The sequence below is a fragment of the Cinclus cinclus genome, chromosome 3, assembly GCF_963662255.1.
Source record: "Cinclus cinclus chromosome 3, bCinCin1.1, whole genome shotgun sequence".
NCBI classification, from domain to species: domain Eukaryota; kingdom Metazoa; phylum Chordata; class Aves; order Passeriformes; family Cinclidae; genus Cinclus; species Cinclus cinclus.
The window spans coordinates 356,180-377,809 of NC_085048.1; the positions used below are offsets into that span (position 1 = coordinate 356,180).

Sequence of the window (21,630 nt, forward strand, 5' to 3'; positions counted from 1 at the left end):
GGGCCGGTTGGGTGCGGGGCTGGCGGGGCTGTGGTCGGGGTGGCCGTGTGTTGTGGAGGCGTGTGGCGGGCAGGGCGGGAGGGCGGCGTGGTTGTGAAGTCATACTTACCTGGCAGGGGAGACACCATGATCAGGCAGGTGGTTTTCCCAGGGCGAGGCTCATCCCTTGCACTCCGGGTGTGCTGACCCCTGCGATTTCCCCAAATGCGGGAAACTCGACTGCATAATTTGTGGTAGTGGGGGACTGCGTTCGCGCTCTCCCCTGGTCTTGGTGGTTAAAGACAGATCTTCGACTGGCCTCTTCTGTAGCAGTGGGATAGGAAGGGCCTTGTTTGTTTTTCCTGATCCTCCTGAAGCGCTTCGACCTCCACTTCTGGCAAGGTCCATTCCGGCACCATTGAATTTCGCCTGTGCCGTCCCGCACCCTCCAGAACCCTCCCCGCAAGCCGAGGCAGGAGCAGCTTCCAGAGCGTCTCCGGGTTTTTATGGCCAAAATAAACCTCTAAACAAACCGGTCACCAAATTTCTCAACCCGGCCCTCCTCACACGCTCTGGTCCTGGAGCCTCCACCTGGGTCGACTCCAGCCAGCTTCCCACCCTCCTGCCGAGGATCTGTCAGCACAGAGGAACCCCCAGGCCAGGAAGCGAGTCCAAGACCTTGCAGTGACCCCCAGCACGGGCAGGACGCAGTGTTACCACACGAGTTTATTTAAATAAAACCGAACACAGATGCAGCGTTGCGACCGGAGTGATGGACCAGACAAGCGATGCGACAGGGACATGGCAGCCAGGGCGGGTGGGCGCTGCGAGCCCTCACGGTGACCCACCCCAGCCCCGGCTCCGTGGGGGCCACGGGCGAGAGGAGAGGGCCCACTGCCATTCCATGCTGTAGTGAGGACAGGCTCCCTCTCCGGGACCCCCGTGGCTGCAGGTGCCCTCTCTGCTGCCATGGCCGCGTTGGCCTGGGGCTTCCTTCTCATCTTCCCAGGAACCTGAACCAGCATCTCTCTCCTCTGTTCTGTGGCGTCCCACTCCAACAGGCTGCCAGGCCGGCACTCACTCCACCGTAGGGGTCCTGGGGCCTGGAGGGTCCCAGCAAGGTGAGCAGTACACGGCACCCCAGGCCAGCCCCCAAGGACTCGGTGTTTTTTTCACTGTCACCATGGGCAGGCAGGACACCAGGGCGGATGTGGCACTCGCTCACACCGGGGGGGACAACAGAAATAAATATGGGGAGGGGGTGGCGCGGGCCAGGCCCCAGCACGGGGACAGAGCCCATCCCCAGCCCCAGCCCCAGCCCCCAGCGCAGCCGCGCTCCTCGCCCGAGGGATGTCAGCCAGTTATGGAGATGGTGGCTTCCCCCTGGAGCTGCTGGCGACGGCGATGGCGTGTGACAGTGCAGGGCGAGGCGCGGGCTCGAACCTCAATGTCTATGGTGGGGGGCGGCGCGGGGGGCGCGGGCGCAGGCCGGGGCTAGTACTCGTCCTGGTCCTCTGGCGGCTGCTCCTCCAGCTCGTCGTCCTCTGGTGGGGCAAAGCCCTCCTAGGGGGAAACGTGGCAGCCGTCGACACAGCGGTGGCACAGGCAGGCAACACCGACCTCCACCTGCCGTGGCATGAGGGCTTTGGCAAAGCCCAACCCTCTCCTGGCACCCCACAGAGTGAACAAGGCTGAGAGCAACTGCGGGGGAAGAGAGTCCCTCCCCTCCCAGGGAAGGCCAGAAAGCAGAGTAAGGGCATGGGTTCCAGGGGCGTTCCAAGGTTCCCGGCCCTCACCTCTGTGGCGTAGAGGACACTGACGATGCCGGTGATGATGGGGCTGTTCTCGTTCTCGTGCTCCTGGCAGATGAGCTCAATGTCCCGCAGTTTGCTGAAGTAGAAATCCCGCTCCTTCTCCAGCCCGTCCACTGTCAGCTTCAGGTCCATCAGCTGTGGGAGAGGGAAAGGGCCAAAACCTTCAGATCCCCAAATCCCACAGTACACTCCAGCTCCCTGGCAGGGAACCCCTACCTGGCTGAAGCCTTCAGTCGCCCCCAGCACTGCGCTGCCCCCCAGTCCCCTGGCAGGGAACCCCTACCTGCTGGTTGAGCTCCAGGATCTGCGCGTCAGCCTCGGGGCCGCCATTGCGGGTGGCAGGCGAGTTTTTCCGTAGGATGCCGCTGGGCACGTTGCCGAGGCGGGCTGGGTTCGGGGTGTTCTTGGGGCCTGTGGGGGAGGTCCTCTGGGGGACTTGACAGCACACAGGGACCAATGGGTTAATGCCAGCTGGGGGTGGGGGGGGCTGCCAGCAGGGACCCCCCTACACGGTGCGGGGGGCAGCAAGGGCAGGCAGACGCCCTATGCAGAGCCGCAGCTCCAGGCTCTCCCAGTTCAGCCTCCCCCTGCCTCAGTTTCCCCTGGAAAATCTTGCCCCCAGCCCTCCAAGGGTGCTCGTGGATTGTTTGGGGTTCAGCACGAGATCTGAGGAGGTCCCAGACCTTCACAGCTCCCGCTGGGCCAGCACAGGGAGCCCCCAACGCCCACGGGAGCGGCACGGTGATGGCACGGCACGGGGGGATGGCAGCCAGGGGTGCTGGGGTGACAAACCACCCCCAGCCCACGCTGAGCAGGCAGATGGAGGCAGCCAAGATCCCTCCTGCTCCTCCTCCGCTGTCTCGGTGTCCCTGCAGACCCGCCCGGCCCCCCCGGTCGCAGTCAGGCAGGCAGGCAGCAGAGCGGGGCGCAGGCAGGAGCAGGGGGACGCCCGGCCACGGCCAGCGCGCCACGGGGTGCAGAGGGCAGGGGGCAGCGCTCGCTGGGGGGCCCCAGACATTACCTGCAGTGCCAATGGGTTTCTTGGGTTTGTTGTAGATGTGATCACCTGGGTTAGGGGGGGGCGCGACGTCCTGGCCCTGCCGCGCCAGCAGCGGGTTGTACTCCTTCCCGTCGTAGTTGGCGTCAAAGAATTTCTTGAACCACTGGATGAACTCAAAATTGTCCTGGAACTTGCCCTTCACCAGCCGCTCCACCGCGATGATCTAGGGGGCCACGGGGGGCTGGTAGGGCAGCGCTGCCAGCGTGGCCCCCAACTCCGTGGGGACACCGGACAGAACAGCACGGACCCAGTGAAGCAGCTTCCAACAGAGCAGCCCCACCCCCCTGCTGTCCCCATGGACCTACTTTGTCCACTCCCATCTTCTTGAAGGCGGCCTGCAGCACCTTGAAGTTGTGGATGTACTCGTGCTCCAGCTTGGCCTGGAACTTCACCTTCCGCAGGTGCACGCAGCCGGGGAACAGCATGTCCATGAACTGGCAATACGCAGCCCCTGCGCCGGCCCATGCCACGGTCAAAGGGGGCTTGGGGCACCCTGGCAACACCCCCCATGTCCCCTACACCGCCCCACAAGCCCACCTGAGCAGAGCTGCTCGATCTTGGTGTAGTTGAGCTGCAGGGAGTCGTTGACCCAGGCCAGCATGTCATGGCGGCTCAGGTTCTCGCTGGTCACCGACGTTGAGTACACATTGACGGCCATGCCCCAGCTGCTAAGAGACAGGGGTCACACCAGCACCCCGGGGCACCCCAACCCCACACCAGGGGCACTGGGATCCAGGGCATCCATCCCACCCACACCCTGACACTGGGGGCACAGGGACCCAGGGTGCCCATCCCAGCTGTGCTCCCAACACCAAGGGACACCAGGGCCAGGCTGCTACGGTGCAGCCTGTGGGACCTTTAACTCCAGCTGCACCCGAGGCATGGTGGGGAGGCATGAGGGCCCCCAGAAGTTCCAGTGTGGCCCACCCGACCAGGTGGACCTCTGCCCTGAACAGGGGTACCCAAGGGAGCCAGGCTTGGGGTATTGCTGGGAGCGAGACGTGGATACAGTGCAGGATGTGGGTCACAGGGAAGGGGTCCCAGGCTGCAGGCACTGCTGAGGGGATGCAAGCACTGCCGAGGGCACTGCCCCTGTGCCCAAGGGCTGCTGCCCTGTGTGAGCCCATGGGGCTCCTGGGGGTGGTGCCCATAAGCAGCTTAGGGCCCCCCTCTCCGGCCCCCGGTGCTGCCTAATCTGCCGGGGCTGGGATCGGGGTCCATTAGAGCAGGGCTTAGAGGGGCAACATCTGCCGGCAGGCGGCCTGTGCCCAGATGGCTGGGGGCTCCAGGACCCCCTGGCTGCAGGCCCAGTATGGCAGAGCACAGGGATCCCACGGCGGAGTGGGGGGCAGCGAGCCCCAATCTCACTGTCCCGCACAAAATGTTTTGGTGCAGGGACCGAGGAGCGGCCCCGCTGCCCCTTCCCGGGACTGGGGGTCCCGGTGCCATCGCGGCCCCCCCGCACGGCAGCGGCGGCAGCGGCGGCGTTAATCCGCTTCCCTCCTCGGTGAGGGGGGCTGCGGGCCCGGGCCAGCTGCCAGGCGGGGGCTGGGGGGAGGTGCAGCTCCCCTAGCCCCCCCCTCCCGTGCCACAGCCCGGGGGAAGTGGGGAGACACTCCCAGCGCACATCTGTGCTCTGGGGCTGCAGTGCTGGGGGCCTGTGGGGCGCTGCCACCCCGGGGTGCTGTCACCCCCCAGGGCCCGTCTGGGGAGCAAAAGGTCCCGGTGGCCGCAGTGCCCCCACTCTCGGGTACAGCACCACGGTGACTCAGCACCGGCGATGTCGCACCGGCGATGTTGAACCCCACCGGCAGCCGAGCCGATCCGTGTCTTGCCGCGGCCGGGACCCCCGAGACCCCCGACCCACCCCACCGTGTTACCGCACGCAGCCGCGGAGGGGGGGGGAGGGGGGTCGGTTCAGTATTTTTAGCCACCACCGCAGCAGCTGGAACCGAGGCCCCCGCGCCGCCGCCCCCGGCACGGCGAGGTGCGCACCGACCCTCTCCCGGTACCGGCGAGAGCCAAAGCCCCGTCCCGCGCCTGACCGGCGGCATCACGGCAGCGGGGTGCGGGCAGGGGTCCCCCCCCACAGGGCTCTCCCCATCTTCTCCCCCTCCCCTGGCTCCGGCAGCGGAGCTGAGTCATGCGCGGCGCTGAGCCAGAGCCACGCGCACTGCGGTGCCGCGGCTGCCGGGTACCGGGGCACGGGCTGCAGCGGGGGCGGCAGCGGGGGCACCGGGAACGCGGCACATGGCACGGGACTGCCCGCCCGCCCCGGCGAGGAGCAGCTGACACCCCCGTGCCATCGCTGGCCCTTCCCCAAATAACCGGGGCAGCTGCGGGCAGAGCCGGAGCAGGATCCCCCCGCGAGCCGTGGGGCCGCGCCGTGCCCGGGCTGAGCGGGGGATGCTCGTGGGAACAGGCGCGGCTGCCGGGGCTCTGCGGCATCCTGCCTGTGGGGCGCTCGTGGGGGACGGGGCAGGGACCCCCAGGTTCCCCGCGGGGAAAAACTGGGGTGTCACCGCGCCGGCCGGACCTTGACTCCCGCACACGCCGGCACACGCGAGAGCCCGGGGGCGAGCAGCCTGATCGACAAAGGAGAACAGTGACACGCGGAGAGAACCCTGACACCGCCGGGAGGACTCTGACCCCGCCAGGCACCGCCGTGTCGCGATCGCGGAGCGGGGACGCCGCCCGGGGCGCGCGGTGCCACCCAGTCCGTCCCCCACCCTCCCAAACGCCTTCCAAGCCCCCGGCGCAGCGCCGAGCACGCCCCGGTGTAATGACAGGGCAGCCAGGGCCTGCGGCACCTTCCGACACACTGCCGCCCCGACGCCGGGGATGGACGCGCCCAGGGCCGGCAGCCTCCGGCCCAGCCGGTTTGCCGCCGGCTCTTGCCAAAAAAAAAAACCTAATAAAAATAAGAATTCAGCCCAGATTCCCGGCAGGCCGTGAGGAGAGGGGTAGTTGCCGGGCGCCCAGCCAGGCGGGGGACGCTTACCGCTGCATTTTAATTGTCCGGGCAGGAGCTGCTAATCACGGCCCCACGGCGACCGAAGCCCCGGGCGTGCGTCCGTGCCCGTCCCGCGGCGCTGCCGGGGCGCACGCAGAGGTCGTCCGGGCCCGGTCCCACGCCGCAGCCCCCCCGGCCGCTCTGCCCAAACAAACGGGAGCAGAGTGAGGCCGTGAGGTGCCAGCGCGGCGGCCGAGGGCGGCACCGACGGCGGGCACCGGGAGCTGAGCAGCGCGTCGGTGCCGGTCCAGCAGCACCGAGGTGCCGGTGCGAACTGGGCTGCTGCGACTGGCGGGTTCTATTTTGGGAGCCGTCCCGGTGGCTTCTCAAGTGACAAACACGCGAGGGGGGTGGCAGACAGCCCGGCGGGGGCCGAGCGCTGTGCGGAGCCGCCACGGGGCTGCCGAGGATCTGCAGCGAGCACGGTAGCCCGGGTGCTGACAGCGAGGGCCACTCGCCCACGTCCCCCCCCAGAGCCTTCCCCCACCCCGAGCAGACCATTCCCGTGCCACAGCCCGTGCTGTGCTGGGCACAGGTGGGTTTGGCGGGGGCGGGCAGCGCCCAGCTCGGCACCAGCTCCATCCCCAGCTCCGTACCGGCTCCGGCCCCGGCACCCTTCCCGGTTTCCCGGTGGCAGTGCTCGTCCCGGCCCGCGGCGAGGCAAACCGGCCGTTCACGCACCGGGAGCTGGCGGCTCCCGCCGGCGACGTTCGGGGCACAAAGCGAACGCCCGACCGCCCAAATCCCCCCGCCGCGCTCGGCTCCCGCTAACCTAAATAACTCGGTACAGCGGCGGGAGCATGTGCAGAGCGGAGCCCTCCCCCCTGCTCCTGAAATATTAATGCCGCGGGCTGAGCCGAGCTGGGAGAGCCGGGGTGGGTGCGGGACACGCTCGCATCTCCGGCCGGGACAACGCGGCTGTGACATGCCGCGGGGCAGGGCTGGCCCCAGAGTGTCCCCACACGCGTGATGGGAGGCACCGTAAGCGCTCACGACATCCCCAGGACCCCAGTCACCCCGCGGGGTGTCAGGGAGGCCGGGTCCGTGCGCCCGACGGCGGCGGGAGGACCCGCTCGGGAAGATCCCCGGCGGGAGATGGGACTGGATATCCTGGGAATGGCGGGGGAGCGCAGAGAAGGGCCCCGGCCCCATCCCGATACGAACGCGTTACCGGCACCGTCGCTTACCGGTGCCACCGCTGTACCGATGGCCGTGCCGCCATGAGTCCGGGGACCGAGAGCGCGTCACGCTCGGTGTGTCACCGTGACGGCCACCTGCCGCTCTGTACCGCCACGGCGGCATTCCGGGAGCATCACCCGCAGCGGCACTCGCGGGACCGGACCGGCGGCACCGGCACTGCCCGAGCGGCGGCGACGCGGGTCCCGCAGGACCCCCCGAGACCAGAGGTCTCCGGGCGATTCCCGGGCTGGTGCTGCAGCCGAGACGACAGCTCCCGGCGTGCCGTACCGGTGCCGTGACATGCTGGGGCCGTTCCGTGCCGTTCCCACGGTCCCGCGGCCGCCGCTGAGTCAGGCCGGGCCTCGCCACCAGCGGCCCCGCGGGACCGCCCGGCCTCGCCGCTCAGCCCAGACCCATTCGCGGCCCGGCTTCAACCGCTCCATCCCGGCGTTACCGGACGAACGGGCCCACCTCTCACCTCCGGACGCTCCATCTCCGGGGCCCCTCGCCCCTCTGGCCTCGCTTCTCCAGCCCAGTCCCGGCCCGGCCCCGCCACTCCATCCCCGAAGGCCCCGCGGTCCCCCCGGGCCGGTCCTGCCGGGCGGCGGCGGCCAGTGCGGGGATGCGAGTGATGTCGACAGCGTTGCCCGCTCCCTCCCTTGCCCCCGGGCGGTCCCGCCGCACTCACCGCTCGGTCGCGGCCGCTCCACTGCCCCCGCTCCGCTGCTCCGGGACCGGGACCGGGACCGGGACCGGGCCGGAACCGCACGGACCGACCGCGCCTGCGCCGCCCCCCCCCCCCGCGGGCGGTGCCAACTGCCCCGCCCCGCCCCCGCTGCCATGGCAACGATCATAACCACGCCCCTTTCTGCGCGTAGAGATGGACTGGCCACGCCCCCGCCGCGGCAAATCCTGGACACGCCTCCTTTCGCTGCCATGGCAACGCCGAGGCCACGCCCCTCCCGCCATGACAACAGACATGGCCGAGCCCCTCTGTCGCCATGGCAACTGGTCCGACCAGCGCCCCCTGGTGGCGGGCGGCGGCTTCTGCAGCCCCCGGAGCCCTCGGGGACCTCCCCGGGACTGTCCTGTGACCCTTCAAGACTCTTCTGGGACCCTCCCCACAGTCCCCCAAGACCCCTCTAAGAACCCCCGAGCCTCTCCCGGGATCGCTCTGGAATATTTCCTGGACCCCTTCGGGATTCTTCCCTCGGGACCTTCTCAGAGCCCCCAAGCACTCCTGGTCCCACTGCAGGGTCCCCTCTGGGACACCCCCAGGGACCTCCCGAGATCCCCAAGGGACCCTTGGGTACCACTGTGAGCTCCCTCTCAGAGCCCCCCGAGCCCCAAATTACCCTGGGAATGCGGGACCCCTCTGTAACCCGGGGACACCCAGAGCCCTTGATCCACACCTGAGAGACCCCAGAGCCTGTTCAGGACCCCCGTGACACCCCACATCCCCCTGTACCCACCTGCGTTTGTGCATCAGAGCAGAGGTGTCCCCGTGGTGACAGGGCCAGCTCTGTGACACTCTCTTGTCTTACCGTGCCCCCACGCATGTCCCATTCGTGTCCCCATGCATGTCCCCAAATCTTCATGCATATCCCACATCCCCTTGTGTCCCCACATCTATGTATGTGTCCCCATGCATGTCCTCCCTGTGTCCCTACCCGTCTGCCCCCATCCCCACGAATCTCCTCTGTGTCCCCATGTCTCCCCTGTGTGTCCCCACGTGTCCCCCCTCTGTCACCATGCCAGGGCTCTGCTCCCCACGCCCTCCTGGGACCTGCTGGCCCCCAAGGGCTGTGGGGTCCCTAATCCTGGCCCCAATCCCGAACGCCCATCCCAGACCCCCCGGGACCCCCGGACCCCAAACAGCTGCAGGCCAGGTGCTGTGAACGGTCTTTAATGAGCAAACAACTGACGGCATGTTCCTAAATTGGCCATGTGGGACCACCCGGGGGGGACACGGGACCCCCCACCAGGTGCCCACCGGCCCCCAAACACCTACAGGGACCTACAGGGGGAGGGCACAGGGGACATGGGGGGGCGAGGAAGGGGCGAGGGGTTGGGACACCCGCCAATAGCACCAGGGGGGACACGGACTCCTTGGGGGGATCCCCAAGGGCAGCAGGAGCAGTGCTGGGGACCTGGCAGGTGAGGAGTGACCTGGCAGGGCCTGGCACAGGCGTCAGAGAGATGGGACACACGTGTGCAGGTGTGCTGACCCCTGCCGAGGGGCTCACCTGTGCACAGGTGTGTGCAAACACCCCGCTGGGCCCGCGCAGGTGTGACACAGGTGTATGACACAGGTGTGTGACACCACTCACTGTGGGGCTGGGGGAGCTCAAGGTGGGGAGGAAGGGGGTGTGTGGGGATGGGGAGGTGCAGGGATAGGGATGGGGGTGCAGGGATAGAGCGGGGCTTTGAGGGGGGGCAGAAATGGGGGTTCAGGTGGGGATCAGGCATGGAGATCAGGCAATGGGTGGGGGAGAAGAGATGGGAATAGGGGGCTGGGGCAGAGGGGTCGGGATGGAGATGGGGGTGCAGGGATGGAAACGGGGGAGTGCTGATGGAGATGGGGGCCAGGGATGGTGAGTGGGTTCAGGGAGGGCAGGACAGCAACGGGGATGGGGGGCAGGCACGGGGAGATGGCGATGGAGGGGGGCAGGAACGGGGATCAGGACGGTGGCGTGGGCTGGGGATGAGGTTCAGGGATGACGCGGGCTGGGGCAGGGAGGGGTGGGGGCGGTCCCTGCGTCTCCCCTACGCTAGTGACACAAACCACTTCAGAGTATTTCCACGTGATGCACAAACAAGTCAAAAATTCACTGATCCAAATCCAACGTGCAAACAGAAAAGGGCCGGGGGGGGGGCACCCACTGCCCCCGGCCCTCCGCGGCCCCCGGCCCCCGCTCACGGCCCCACCGCCGGCACGGCCCCGCCGGCAGCACGGGGACCGGGCAGGGCCCCCGCGGCGAGGGGAGCCCCGCCGGAGCCGGGGTCCGGGGGCGCAGGGGGCGGCGCCTGGTCCTCAGTTGGGGGACAGGTCCCCGGCTCTACCAGATGCCGCTCGACCGGCCCCCGGGGGGAGCGAGAATCCGGGCCGAGGCTCGTTTTGGAACGTGGTCATCGATCTGAGAACCTGCCGGACAAACGGACGGTCGGCAGGTGGAAGGGGTAGGGGTAGCTGGGCACAGCCCCGTGACCCCCCGGCACCCCAGCACCGCTGGAACAGAGGCGGGGGGCTCTGTGTCCCCCCAGCACCGCCAGGACTGTGGGAGCTCCGCGCCCCCCTTCTCCCACCGCGGCTGTGCTGCACGTGGGGAGCACTGACCGGCGCCTCTTGAGCCCTGGCCTTGCGCCAGCACTGACCTTCGGGATCTCCCCCGGGCAGTCCCTACGCCCTGCCTGACACGGACAGAGCGGTCCCGGTCCCAGCCGGTACCGAGCATCCCTGAGCACCCCGAGCACCCCAGAACATCCCCGAGCATCCCCGAGTTCCCCCGAGCTTCCCCGAGCATCCCTGAGCCCCCGGCCCCGGCACAGCGCGGGGGGGGGGGGGGGGGGGGGGGGGGGGGCTGCCAGGCTGCAGCACAGGGCTCCAGCCTTCCCCACACAGACCCCAGTGCCCCCTTCACCGGCACAGACCCCAGCCCACCCCCGAGCCCCAGCCAGCGCAGCCACACGACGGACGGTGCACGGAGGGATGGATGGGCGAGGGCTGGGGCAACTCCCTGCTCTGCCACGGCCCCCTGCCCGGGAGGAGGAGGGCTGCGCCCTGAGGTGGGGGATATGGGGATGATTGGGGTGCTTTGGGATGGCAGTGGGAACGCCCTGCAGGGATGATGGGGACAGCCTGGAGAAGGCGGTGACAGGACAGCCCTAGGGGAGGGATGCCAGGACAACCCGCGGTGGCAGCGGGAGCACCTTGGGAGGTGGCGGGGGGGTAACGTGGACACCCCGGGGAGGGGACAAGTGCCTGGCTGGTGATGCGGGGCTGCCGGCGAGCCCCGGGGGCCGGAGCGCCAGGCCCCTCGCTGCGGCCCCGCTCTTACCGGACAGGCTGAAGCTGGACTCGTGCAGGTCCCTCATGCCCCCGTGTCGTGTGGCCGGCCGGGTGGGAGTATCGGCCAGGGGCGTCCCCGTCTCTTTTTTCCCGGCATGCACAACCACGGCCACGTCCCCCAGGTACGGGGTGCGATCCACACCCCGCAGCTTCAAATTCTGCCGGGAGCGAGAGACAGCGGAGAGAGCATCAGCAGCCGCAGGGGCAGCGGGGTGCGGGGTGCCAGGCCCCTGCGGCGGGGTGCGGATCGGCCGGGCGGGGCGGGGGAAGGGGCCGGGGCATGCTGGGGCTGGGGAGGGGGCACTCGGAGAGATGCTGGGCGGGCTGAGGGGCTCCCGCTGCAAAGCACAGTGCCAAGGCAGGAGCGGGGGCTGGGGGAGGTGGGTGGCCCTGGCAGAGCAGCCCCTCGCCCCGTCCACCCGGCAAAGCCAAGCCAAGCCAAGCCAAGCCAAGCCAAGCCAAGCCAAGCCAAGCCAAGCCAAGCCAAGCCAAACCCATGCAATGCCCTGTGCCCCCCCAGCCACACAGAGCTCCCGACTAGCGCCCCAGTGCTGGCCACCATCTCCCTGTGACAGTGCCAGAGCCCCCCGCTGCCTCCTGCCCTTGCAGCACCAGCACCATGCTGTCACCCTGGCCTGTCCCCTGCAGCCACAGCATGGGGACACACGGGTGCCTGTCCCAGTGCATCGGGGGCCACTGTGAGCTGTGCCTTGGGAGAGGCAGCAAAGCGCAGAGTGTGGATGGGGGACAGGGGGAGCCTTGTTGCTCAGCACATGCCTCGAAATGGCCACGGGCCTCACAGGTGTTGGGAGAATTGTCCTCTTGCACTGCCGGTGGGCTGGCAAGGAGCCAGGGGAGGGTCCTCTGTCACACACTGACCCTCAGGGCCCCCGTCCCCTGCTCTGTGCTCCTGGCACATGCTCCAGTGTGGCGTGGCATCGGCCTGGCACACACCCTCCTCTGGCACAGCCACTGCCCCCTTGTCCCCTCCAGCAGCCAGCGCGGTGCAGGCCAGTCCCACACTGCGGCATCGCTCTGGCACAGCCACGGCACGGCCACGGCACGGCCACCAGCCCCCCGTTACCTTCTCCCGCTGCACCAGCTTCTTGTAGGCGATGTCGGGGAAGGAGCGCAGCGGGCAGAACTTGCCGGTGCCCTCGGCGCACATGAAGACGCCGTTCTCGTAGACCACGCGCCCGCGGCTGATGGTGACCAGGGGCACCCCGTGGCACCGCATGTTCTCGTACAGGTTGATGTCCCCGCCCTGCACCTGGGTGCTGGCAGAGATGGTCCTGGGCGGGGGGACGGGGTGGTCAGTGGGTGCTGGGGGCACGGGGAGCCCTTCCCCTTCCCCAGCCCCACCCCCTGGCCCTGGGCTGCACCTACTTGGTGGCCTCGGGGTCCCAGACCACAACGTCAGCATCAGCCCCGGGGATGATCCGGCCCTTGCGGGGATACAGGTTGTGGATCTTGGCAGCGTTGGAGCTGGTCACGGCCACGAAGCGGTTCTCATCCATCTTACCCCCCACCTGCCACCGGAGCAGGGGTGAGGATGTGCTGAGCTGTTTGAGTCCCTGTCACTCCCAAGTCCCCCAAAAATCCCAGCTGTTCTGCGGGGTCAGGATCCCACTGGGGTTCTCCGGGGAGCTCCTTGCCCACCGCCCTCCTCCCAGGGGGTGAACACCCCATGGCATGTCCCACTCCAACAAGGCCCCTGTGAGCCGCAGCACCAGCCCCATGCCAAGGCCAGCAGTGCCATACCACGCCACGCTCCCAGATGATGTTCATGCGGTCCTGCACCCCGCTGACACCGTGGGGGATCTTGGTGAAGTCCTCCTTGCCCATGGCCTTCTGCTTGGTGCTGAAGGGCCGGTGGTCTGAAGCCACGATATTCAATGTGTCGCTGTGGGGGACAGAGCAGGGTGGGGGATGGCACTGCCAGGGCTGCTTGGGGTGCCCAGGGAGCCCAGAACTCAGGGAATGGAATACCCCTGCCATGGGGTGCCTGCGGAGCTCAATGCCCAGGGAACGGGCTACCCACACCATGGGGTGCCTGCAGAACAGGGTGCCCAGGGAAAGGAGCATCCATGCATGGGGTGGGTGAGTGGACCACCGGCAGCCCAGGTGCTCAGCGAATATTTGGGAAGTGCAGCACCCACAGAGCGTGTCCCCGAGGGTGTCCAGGCAGTGAGGCACAAAGAGCCCGCTGCCCACCTCGTGGGGTGCCCAAAGGATGAGGTGCCTCGAGGTCACAGCACCAGGGGAGCAGGGTGCTTGGGGCAATGGCACACCTCACACCCAGCGTGGGACACCTGGCTGTGCCAGACAGCAGGATGCCCAAACAGCTCCAGGAGCGTGGCTGGCAGGGAGGGGGTGCCCGTGGGGCAGACAGAGGTGCCGGGGCAGGTCTCACTTGGCGAGCAGGCTCATGAGGTAGGCGGAGGTGTTGGTGTCGAGGCGCAGCGGCGGCACGGTGACGTAGGCGGCGGCGTGGAACCAGTCCTGGTGGTAGTAGTGCAGCCCGGTGAGCGTGGCGTGGGCCGTGGTCGTCTCTGCGTACACCACCTTCCCTGCCAGGTGGAGGCACACGTGTGTGCAACAGGTGGGTGTGGGGCAGCAGGTGTGCGAGGGGCACACGTGTGTGCACTGCCCATGGCAGCATACCCGTGTTCCCATCAGGGGATGAGCCCTCTGTCCTGTGTGTGACCTGTGTGTGTCCTGTGTGTGTCCTGTGTGTGTGTGACCTGTGTGTGTCGTGTGTGTGGCCTATGTGTGACTTATGTGTGTCCTGTGTGTGCTCATGTGTGTGCTCGTGTGTGTGACCTGTGCATGTCTCCTGTGTGTGATCTGCGTGTGTGTCCTTTGTGTATGAGCAGAGCAGAGGCCCAGGTGTGCTCACCTGTGCTAGGGCACAGTCCCACAGGTACACACGAGTTCCTGTGCCCATGTGTCTGTGGGTGCCCATGTGTCTCTGCGTGCCCACAGCTCCACAATCCATGCCCATATCCCACCAAGCCAAAAACTCCCCACACGTGTCCCGTGTTGATGGGATTTTCTGTACCCACACAGGTGCCCCTTGCCCACACGTGTGTTGGGGAGGGAGGTCCCCACCCGTGTCCCCTACCTTGCATCTTGGCAGCAGCGATGACATCCCCTGCGGACATGCTGGATACATTCACCAGGTACACAGGGCAGTGGGTCTGTGGAGAGGGGGTCAGAGGTGCTGTCCCTGTGGTGCCCAGCCCCCTGGGGGGTTCCTGCACCCCTAGTGAGGCGCAGGGACCCCCTGGAACCAGGACAGTTCCCTGATGCTCAGGGCCACTCACCCGGTTGGCGATGGTGATGACACGGTGTGTGGCCTCGGCTTCCAGCTGCAGAGAGAGCCAGTGGTGACACACGATGGTGGCACCAATGGCGGTGGGTGACACAAGGAGGGGTGGTGGCAGCTCTATGGATGTCCTGGACCATCCCAGCCACATCCCATGCCACTGCTGCAGTGACATGGTGACACCTGCCATCACCTACCTCTTCAGGCCGGCTGATCTCGATGCCCTCTGGCCCCGTAATGCCCAGATCCAGAGCTTCCTTGGCTCCCTGGGGAATTTGGGGGGTCAGGGGGAGGGTTCTGCTGCCCCAGCTGGGTGCCCATTGCACCCCCCGTGCTCTGCCCTCACCTCGGCCACCAGCTCGCCGTTCTCGGCGTGGACGCGGGCGATGGCACCGATGTCACGGCACGCACGCAGGACCTGGTAGAGCTCGCTGTCCCGCAGCATGTACAGGTCCTTGTAGGTCATGAACATCTGGAAGGAGTTCACCCCCTTCTCCCGCACCAACGTCTCCATCTCTGCCTTCACCTGTGCAAGGACAGGGGGTCAAAAGTGGGACCTCACTCCACGAGAGGCCCCGGCCACTCCCTGGGGACACAGGATGTGGCTTTGTGGGTGACATGGGCAGTGACAGATGCTGGGGGGGAGCAGAAGGGATTTTCCTGCCCCCAGGGGGTGCTCACTCCATCCCTCTGCCCCTGCTCTGCTGGAAGGGGGGTCAGGGCTGGGGTCTTCCTGCAGCACAGCCGGGAGCTGGGTCTGATCCCACTCCAGCAGCTTTGAGGGGATTGCAGGGGCTGAGTGTGCCGTGGGATGGAGCCTGGTCACCAGTCCTGACTGCCACCCCCATGGGGGTGGGTCTTGCTGTGTGTCGAGGTCCCCCCAGGGTGGACCACCAGCCCTGGGCACTCTGCTCCCCTCCATGGACCAGCAGCAGAGCCTTCCCTGCCCCAGTGAGGGGCTCGGCCCCAAAGGGCCCCCTTGCCCCAGGGCACCCCTGAGCCCCTGCCCCGCTGAGCCCGGCTCAGGGCAGCTCAAAAGGCATCCTGGGGGCTCAGCCCACTCCCCAAGCAGCTAATGGGATCAGCGGGGCTGGGAATTAGCCCCGGCAGCTGCTCCCGGAGCCGTGCCAGACTCACCTTGGGCGCCCACCAGGTGATGCCCATGTGCAAGGCGTAGTCGCAGCACACCTTGGGGTCGGCCAGGCTGCGACACTTCTCGTACGCGTCCAGCAGCGACGTCTCCTTGTCGGGCAGGACGTGGCCGATGATCATCGTCGTGCCCCCCACCAGAGCTGCCTGCGGGGCACAGGGACCGCGGTGGGGGGCTCAGGACTCATCCCCCCCGGTGCTGGCACCTATCCTGCCCCACCCTGAGCCAGGTGGGCCCCCAGGTGCCAGGCTGGGGCTGCCACGTTTGGCCATCGCCCGCAGACATGTGGGGCTTGTGGGCGCAGGCAGGGACCCCCGCATCCCCCCGGCCCCACCAATGGCTGCTCCTCTGCAGCAGCACATCTGGGTGCGTGACGCATCTGGAGAGCCCCGTGCAGCCACCACCGGGGAACCCACTGCCCCCCCAGCCCCAAGCACTGGATTTGGGGTACCGAGGGGCCCAGCAGCCTCCCTGGCACAGAGCCTGGTGTGGGAGGGGCCGCAGGGAGCCCCCCCCCCGGCCGCGGCAGCGTGGGCGGCAGTGCAGGCGCTGTGGCACTGCCGCTGTCCCCGGCTCACCCGGCCCTGCTAATCCCCAAAGCTCCTTTGCCCATCGGCCCTCGGGAGCTGCCGGCGTGGTGCCACGAGGCGGGTGACAGTGACAGGGAGCAGGCCTGGCATGTGGCGCCCGTGGGCATTCCCTCCATCCCCTTTCCTGCAGCACACTGCCGAGCCCCCTGCCCAGGGACACCGGGCACCCTGGGGACAGGCACGGCCAGCGCTTGCCTGGCACAATGGCTGCTCTGTGTGGGAGCTGGGGACAGTGGGACGAGCTGCAGGGACAATCCTGTGCTGGCCCCCTGACACTCCCAGGCAGCAACACTCGGTGCACAGTGCCACCGGCACGGGGAGGGCAGAGGGTCCCTCCCCGAGCTGGCACAGGGTGCCACGGCCCCAGCGTGGGAGGAGGGGACACAGCCAGGGGAAATGATGGATGGGGACGTGGGGACAGGCAGTGCCATGCCACAACGCTCCTGTGGAGCTGATGCTGCTGGGACGCTCGCGGTGCTGGGGCTGAGAGCTGCCTGCACCTCCCGGTGCCCCCAGGGAGCCCCCAGAGCAGGGGGCAGACCCCACGCGGGGCTCAGGCCGCGGGGGTACCTTGGTGCCGTGGTAGAAATCGTCGACACAGGTGGCGTTCATGAAGGTCTGGTGGAAGTGGGTGCTGGTGTCGATGCCGCCCGGGATGACGAGCTTGCCGGTGGCATCGATGACCTTGGCACCGCCGGGGATCATCAGCTCGCGCCCCACTTGCTGGATGATGCCATTCTCGATGTAGACGTCGGCCTCGAGGGTGCAGTCATCGTTCACCACCTTCCCCCCCTTGATGAGAATCCGCATGGTGGCCGCGTTGGCCATCATGGTGCTGCAGGGCAGAGGCGGTGCCGGGGTGACCACGAGGAGCCCCCCAGGGCTGGGGGTCACTCCCCTGCCCCCCCTCGCCGGAGGTGCCCGGTGTGGACAGGGCTCAGCCCCGCAGCTGCGCATCCTCCACGGGCCGTGTCAATGGATTATCCCGGGAAATCCGCCGAGAGGAGGGGCCCTGGCACGGGGCTGGGGACTGCCTCCCTGCCAAGAACCCCGCTCCAGGGACTGCAGGCTGCACCCCGGCCAGTGCCACCCACCCTGCAGGCCCAGCACCTGGAACGGGGCTGCCAGACCCCATTCCTGCCACCCTCCACTGCCACGTGTGCCATGGGGACGCTGCTGGATGTCCCCACAAAGTGACAGCACTCACGCCCAGGACAGGCTGCCCACCTTGTCCCTGTGAGTGACCAGAACTGGCATGGACAGCACCAGGGCTCGCATCACTCTCTGGGATCTCAGTCCACCGCCCCATGAGGTGCCAGCTCTGCCAGAGACCCCTGCACTGCCTCAGCACTACATGAGCCCCCACAGCGAGGGGCATCCCCAGACACGATCAATAAGTCATTTGGTGAAGGTCAAACACCATCGACCCATCAGAGCAGGGACAGCACATGCCCACCCGGGGGACATGAGGTGGGCTAGGACCCCACCAGAACCCCCAAACCAGAGACCTCGCTGCAGAGACCCACAAAGAGACCTCTGCCTCATTGTCCCCACTGCAGGGACCACCAGGGACCCCTCCATCAGATAAAGCCCAAGGCACCCCCACGGGCAGTGTGGGTCACTCTGGCATTGCCAACACGATGCTGGCGCTGAGCGGCACTGCGGGAACGGCCCCTGCTGCCCACCCAGATCCTCGGATGGGCACACTGGGGCCAGGACTGAGCCACGGGCAAAGGCACCTGCTGGAGGGGGCAGGGACCTTGTAGCAAGGGGTGGCTGGTGCTGCCACAGCCCCACGGTGGCCTCAGGTGGGTGCTGAGACCGGGACAGTGCTCTGAAGAGACCATCCTGAGCTGCGCCAGGGATTCCCAGCACCCATCCCAACACCTGCTGGGAGCAAATGATCCTCAGGCACCAGAGCTGGCAGAAGCCGTGGTGGCCGTGAGGCTGGGCCGGGCTTTCCTGGCAGCTGGGCATTCCCAGGCCACAAGCCACACCACCTGCAGGGGTGGGGGCAAGGGGCTGTTCCCAGGGACCATGGCTGTACTGGGGGAGGGGGGCGGGGACCAGTAGCCCTTCCTGGGCTGGCTCCTGCCCCTGGGCTGCACAGGAGCTGCCGTGGGTGATCCCGGTGCCAGCTGGTGCCTTGTCCTGGTGCCCTCACCTCGGCACAGAGCAGCAGGAGCAGCTGCCGGGGTGCTGCAGGCGGCCCCCCTCGGGAATGTCACTGGCATGCACAACCGTGCCACTGCTGAGAACCTCCCGGGGGACCGAGGTGGGGCAGCAGCGACCTCGTGCAGCACGCCAGGCCACTGTGGCACACTGGGCACTGGCACCCAGAGGTCCGGCGCCCACTCCTGCCCCCCGCTGCCTCCCAGCATGGGGAAGCTGCTGCCCCATGGGAGGGCCGTGCTGGGGGATGCTGTAAGGGATGAGGGGGGTGACAGGAACAAGAGGGTCAGCCCCAGCCAGGGCTCCCCGAGTCCCCACGCTCGTCAGGGACAAGCCATCTGCACAGAGATCGTCCTCGGTGGGGCGAGCCCAGGGGGGCCGAGCAGGTAGCCACAGTGCCACCGCGGGGCACGCTGGCCCAGGTGGGAGATGCAGGAGGGGGTGCCAGGAGAGGGGTACAGTGCAGAGGGGGCGTGGGGGAGGCGGAACGTCGCATCCTGAGATGAAAGCGGGCTGTGCTGACGGATCTGGAGCACGGAGCACGCGACTGCCAGCGGCGCTGCAGCACCCAGCACCGTGAGACCCCCTGGCACGGGGGAGCGGGGCACAGGGGGCTGCCGTGGGTGGGCAGGAGGGGCGTCAGCACGGTAGAGGGGGTGTGGGGCTGGCAAGAGGACAGGGCAGTGCTGGGGGCACAAGCATGGGCTGGCCACCGTGCACAGAGAAGAGCTGGCAGCTCTATGTGCTGCCCGTGGCCTCGGCCACCGTGGAGCCACCCACGCTGCTGCCACCACACGGCCCTCGTGCTGCTGCTCCAGGCACCCCTCCCACCCCCTCCCCAGGGAACCGTCAGCTGCCCCCTGCACTCCCGTGGCACAGCTCTGATGTCCCCACCCCACCAGGCGCGTGCCCAGCCCTGGATGCCCACAGTGGCCTGTCTGGCACACCGGTGCCCTCGGTTCACCCTCACTGCCCCCAGATCACACTCAGTGCTCCCATTCAGTCCCCCCAGCTCACACCAGTGACCCCAGCTCACTCCCAGTGTCACACCGGCGCCCCCAGCTTACACCAGCGACCCCCAAGCTCATACTGAGCATCCCCAGGGGTTCCGCCCCTCTGTCCCCCAGCCCGGGCCACAGTGCAAGCACGGCACCGGCTCTGGTGGCACCGGGGCCCTTGCCCGCGTTCCAGCCAGCAGCTGCAGCGTGGTGGCACAGCCAGCCTCAGCCGGCGGTGGCCGTGCTGGCGCGGTGGCCGGAGGCTCCTGCCAGACCACACGCTCCCGAGCAGGGCAGAAACGCAGCGTCAGCGCCGGGGGGGCCACCAGCAGGCACCCCCGGGACCCCCGCCCACCCCGCGCCACGGCCCCCGGCTCGGCCACCTCGGCAGGCGGTGCCGCTCCCCGGCACACAAAGCGGCGCGACCGCTCGGGGGACTCGCAGCCCCCCCAGCCCCGCCGGCTGCCGCGGCGGCCCCCGGCCGCGAAGACAGCTGTGACCCCGGCAGGACAAAGGGACCCCGGCCCCAGCGGGGGCTGCCGGGGGCACCTGTTGGGGTGGGGGCGGCTGCGGGGCCCGGCCTTTGTGCCGGGGCTGCCGCATTGTGCGGCGCGGCGGGGCCGGGGGCCCCTCACCGCCCCCCGCTTTTGTCTGCTCCGGCGAGACCCCGGCACCCACCCTGCGCCCACCCAGCCGCCGGGGACTCCCCTTTGTCAGGCTGGGCTCGGTGACCGTCACTCCGGTGACACCGAGCCGCGACCACTGCCCGTCCCTGGCCAGAGGCGGCGGCTGGGTGGGCATCGCTCTCCGTCCGAGAGATGCCCTCCGGCCGTGCCCCAGCATTGCCCGGCTCCTGGCCAGGCTGCTGTCGGTGTCCCGCTGCCGGGATCCCACCGCCCGCCCCCCCGGCCGGGACGAGATGCGGTGCCACAGAGCCACCGCCCCGGCAAGGACCGGGAGCCCTGCGGGGCCGCGATCGGCGGGCGAAGGATGCTCCGTCAGAGCCGCTGCCGCCAAGCCCGGGATGCTGCGGGCGGTCCTCGTCCCCGCGGGCACCTTGGCTTGGCCCGGCCCAGCCCGGGCACGGAAACGGGCACGGCGCGGCCACGCCCGAGCGGGCGCGGGGCGCTGCGGAGGGTCCCGGCGCAGGCTGCGGGAACACGGGGGGTCCCATTCCCGCTCCCAGGTCCCCGTCCCCCCCCGGCTCTGACCCTCGGGGCATTGCGGCAGGAGGCCGGAGCGGCGGGCACCGAAGCAGGGGCGCTGCGGGCTGGGGGGCCCGGCCGGGGGTTCCCGCGGGAGAGCCGGGCCGTGCCCCGGTGTGGGGCGCCGGGCTGGGCGCAGCCCCGGGACCGGGCCGGGCCCGGGCGAGGCGCGGGGGCGGCGGCGATGCCGTGGGTCCCGGGGCGCCATGCGGGGAGTGCCGGGGGTCCCCGTGCGGGGTCAGGAGGTGCGGGGGGGGTCCCGGTCTCGCCGGCCCGGAGCGGCTCCGCAGACAAAGCCCGGGGCCGCCCAGCACAAAGGATGCTCCGAGCCGGGGCGGGGCCGCCCGGGAGACCCGGCGGAACAATGAACCGGGCCCGGCGGGACCCCCGCCGCCCCTCGTCCCCCGCGCCCCGGGGTCCCCGCTCTGCCGTGCTCCGCGCACCTGCTGCTGCGCTTCCGATCGCGACAGGGCGCCGAAGAGCGAGCCGGGCCCGTTCGAGGAGGCGCAACCATCCCCAGCACTACACCCCGCAGAAGCGAACCCCTCGCGCTGTCGCGACACCATCGCCCTGTCGCGACAGGTGTGTCGCCATAGGTGGGCGGCGGCCACACGCAGCTTTTCTGCCCGGCGACACCTCGCGAAGCGCCCTGGGCGGGGATGGCGGGGCACTCCCCTCCATCCTCGCCTGTGAATTCACCCGCGCCTGTCGCCGCACACGCACCTGTCGCGATTGTCCAACCCGTCGCGATAATGAGCCAGGTCCGCCGGTGCGGGAAAGGAAAAGCCCAGCCCAGCCCAGCCCAGCTCGGCCCCCTCGGCCCCGCCCGGACCCGCCGGTACCTCCCGCTCCGGTGCCGCTCCCGGTGCCGCTCCGGCCGCGATCGCCTCTCACCCGAACCTGCGCCGCGGGGGCGGGGCCTCGCCGCTCCTGGACCAATCGCCGCCCGCGCTGCCGGAGGGGGGCGGGGCCGAGCCCCCAGCAGGGTGGGCTGCGCGCAACCTGACTGACGGGCGGAGGGGGCGGGGCCAGGGCCCAGGGCCCCGCCCCCCGCCACCTGCACGCGCTGTTGC

At 68.9% G+C, this 21,630-nt stretch overlaps 2 protein-coding genes and 1 non-coding gene across 6 annotated transcripts; 1 reads left to right on the top strand and 2 right to left on the bottom strand.

Moving 5' to 3' along the window:
• The first annotated feature begins 101 nt into the window (after positions 1–101).
• On the top strand, positions 102–265 carry LOC134042837 (U1 spliceosomal RNA). The gene has a single exon (XR_009933102.1). It is a non-coding gene; the product is annotated as a U1 spliceosomal RNA (small nuclear RNA).
• A 425-nt stretch (positions 266–690) lies between these two features.
• MAPRE3 (microtubule associated protein RP/EB family member 3) lies at positions 691–7,799 on the bottom strand. Of its 3 annotated transcripts, none has more exons than XM_062488340.1 (6): positions 3,391–3,999; positions 3,159–3,304; positions 2,860–3,016; positions 2,077–2,228; positions 1,776–1,928; positions 691–1,542 (listed from the first exon to the last, which is right to left on the bottom strand). In XM_062488340.1, exons 1-6 carry the CDS (start codon positions 3,509–3,511, stop codon positions 1,474–1,476), a joined length of 798 nt encoding a protein of 265 aa, XP_062344324.1. In that variant the 5' UTR covers positions 3,512–3,999; the 3' UTR covers positions 691–1,473. The 3 variants fall into 3 exon arrangements, with proteins under 3 accessions (XP_062344324.1, XP_062344323.1, XP_062344322.1); XM_062488339.1 differs by having other exon boundaries at positions 2,815–3,016; XM_062488338.1 differs by lacking the exons at positions 691–1,542; positions 1,776–1,928 and adding an exon at positions 7,734–7,799 and having other exon boundaries at positions 2,135–3,016; positions 3,391–3,518.
• A 2,280-nt stretch (positions 7,800–10,079) lies between these two features.
• On the bottom strand, positions 10,080–21,074 carry DPYSL5 (dihydropyrimidinase like 5). 2 transcript variants are annotated; one of them, XM_062488342.1, is made up of 13 exons: positions 21,001–21,074; positions 16,753–17,017; positions 15,580–15,738; positions 14,789–14,968; positions 14,640–14,708; positions 14,441–14,485; positions 14,239–14,314; positions 13,528–13,684; positions 12,876–13,017; positions 12,501–12,643; positions 12,199–12,406; positions 11,104–11,272; positions 10,105–10,190 (listed from the first exon to the last, which is right to left on the bottom strand). In XM_062488342.1, exons 1-13 carry the CDS (start codon positions 21,069–21,071, stop codon positions 10,105–10,107), a joined length of 1,770 nt encoding a protein of 589 aa, XP_062344326.1. In that variant the 5' UTR covers positions 21,072–21,074. The 2 variants fall into 2 exon arrangements, with proteins under 2 accessions (XP_062344325.1, XP_062344326.1); XM_062488341.1 differs by lacking the exons at positions 11,104–11,272; positions 21,001–21,074 and having other exon boundaries at positions 10,080–10,190; positions 16,753–17,013.
• Between the last annotated feature and the right edge of the window lie 556 nt (positions 21,075–21,630).